Raw genomic sequence first — 1,621 nt, 5'->3', positions numbered from 1 at the left:
CATCTTTGTGGCCTCCTCTGGACTCGTTCCAACAGATCTCTGTCCCTTTGATGGTGGGGACACCAGAACTGGATGCAGCATTCGAGGTGGGGTCTCACAAGAGCAGAGTAAAGGGGGAGAATCACCTCTCTTGATCTGCTGCCCACACCCCTCTTGCTGCACCCCAGGATGTGGTAGGAAGACTGTCAAGACGAGAGATCTGTATGCAAAGGAGTTAATGGAATTATTTTACTTCCTCCTTTGGTTATTGACGGTTGGATTTTTAACATTTCTTTTTCTGGCCCAGTCCCTATTCATCTGCCTTTCCTTCTTCACAGAGGTGAGGTGTCCTCCTCCTCCGGGCATTGCCAACGGGAAGCACAGCGGGCAGCCCTCGGCCGGGCACCTCCCGGGCTCGGTGGTGCAGTACTCCTGCAGCCCCGGCTACTCCCTGCTGGGGAACGCCTCCCTCACCTGCACGCCCGAGGGCACCTGGAGCCGGCCCCGGCCCCGCTGCCAAGGTCTGTTTGTGTCGGCTGCTTTTCTCTCCTCCCTGGGCCCTTTCTTCCTCCTTTGCTCTCAGTCTAATCGCCGCAGGCAAAATCTCCAGAGAGAGGCAGAGGCCAAAGGTCCCAGAGGCAGGACGAGCCCAAACTGCCTCTGTGGGTTCCTCTCTCTGTCCCCCAGTAAGGACGGAGTCTCAGGAGCAGCTGAATGATGCTATTTTGTGTAAGAACAAGAGTCAGTAATGTTGGCATGCCCATGCCAGGGGTGGCAGGGTTCAACAGCAGGCACTGCCCCGCTCAGGGTCCCTCCACAGCCAGGAGAGTTCAGGTCCCAGCGGTGCCTCCTGCTCTTTGCTTCCAGCAACCGGCTGCGAAAGGCCCGAGATCGAGAATGGAAGGACAGGGGGGCTGGAGAGCCTGTACAGCCCCGGGGACACCCTCGTCTTCGAGTGCAACTTGGGTTACACCTTGAAGGGTTCTCAAGAGTCTCAGTGCCAGTTTGGGGGCGTGTGGGACCCTCCTGTCCCCATCTGTGAGAAGAGTAAGTGCAAATGAGGTGGGGGTGGCAGCTGGAAGGACCACAGATGGAAACTAACCACTGTAAATGCCTCAATAATGAGAAACTATCATTCCTGATGTAAATAAGCTCAAAAAACATGAAGGCTAGAAGGTAAGTGGGGGTGGGATGGAAACATAATTCAAAGAGGGATAGCCCTAGCCATCTGGGGAAAGTTACTGGGAAAGAAAGGAGTTAAAAGGCTGCCTTACCCTGCCGTGGGTGTTTGTGGCACCACCTCTTCATCAGTTAGGACTTCTTCCCCTCCTTGTAGTGCTACAGTGCCCTTCCCCTCCAAAAATCAAAAATGGCCATCATGAGAGCAAGGATGTGAAAGCATTCTTCCCTGGAACATCAGTGAGGTACAACTGTGACCCGGGGTACGTCCTCACTGGGAAAACCTCAGTTTCTTGTTTGGCATCTGGGACCTGGAGCATCCCTTTCCCGCGGTGTGAAGGTGAGCAGGGAACGCTCTGACCCACAGTGAACAGGGAGACCAGGGGGTCGCACGGCCTTCCTTGAATTTTGACCTTGCAAGACCAAGGGGGGAAACCCCGGCCCTGCAGCCTCTCCCCCAGCC

At 55.5% G+C, this 1,621-nt stretch overlaps 1 protein-coding gene across 1 annotated transcript in view; it reads left to right on the top strand.

Moving 5' to 3' along the window:
- Window positions 1-1,421, top strand: part of LOC103781763 (complement receptor type 1-like) — a gene marked incomplete at both ends in the record, with an annotated part of 17,781 nt that extends 16,360 nt beyond the window's left edge. Inside the window, 3 exons of the mRNA XM_008949484.1 lie at window positions 318-500; window positions 847-1,026; window positions 1,316-1,421. Of these exons, the coding sequence (XP_008947732.1) occupies window positions 318-500; window positions 847-1,026; window positions 1,316-1,421 (469 nt within the window). The remainder of the gene's footprint in view (window positions 1-317; window positions 501-846; window positions 1,027-1,315) is intronic.
- Between the last annotated feature and the right edge of the window lie 200 nt (window positions 1,422-1,621).

The sequence above is a fragment of the Merops nubicus genome, unplaced genomic scaffold, assembly GCF_000691845.1.
Source record: "Merops nubicus isolate BGI_N331 unplaced genomic scaffold, ASM69184v1 scaffold15331, whole genome shotgun sequence".
In the NCBI taxonomy this organism is placed as follows: domain Eukaryota; kingdom Metazoa; phylum Chordata; class Aves; order Coraciiformes; family Meropidae; genus Merops; species Merops nubicus.
The sequence above is the reverse complement of the archived record's forward strand: the minus strand, read 5'-3'. Positions and strand labels throughout refer to the sequence as shown.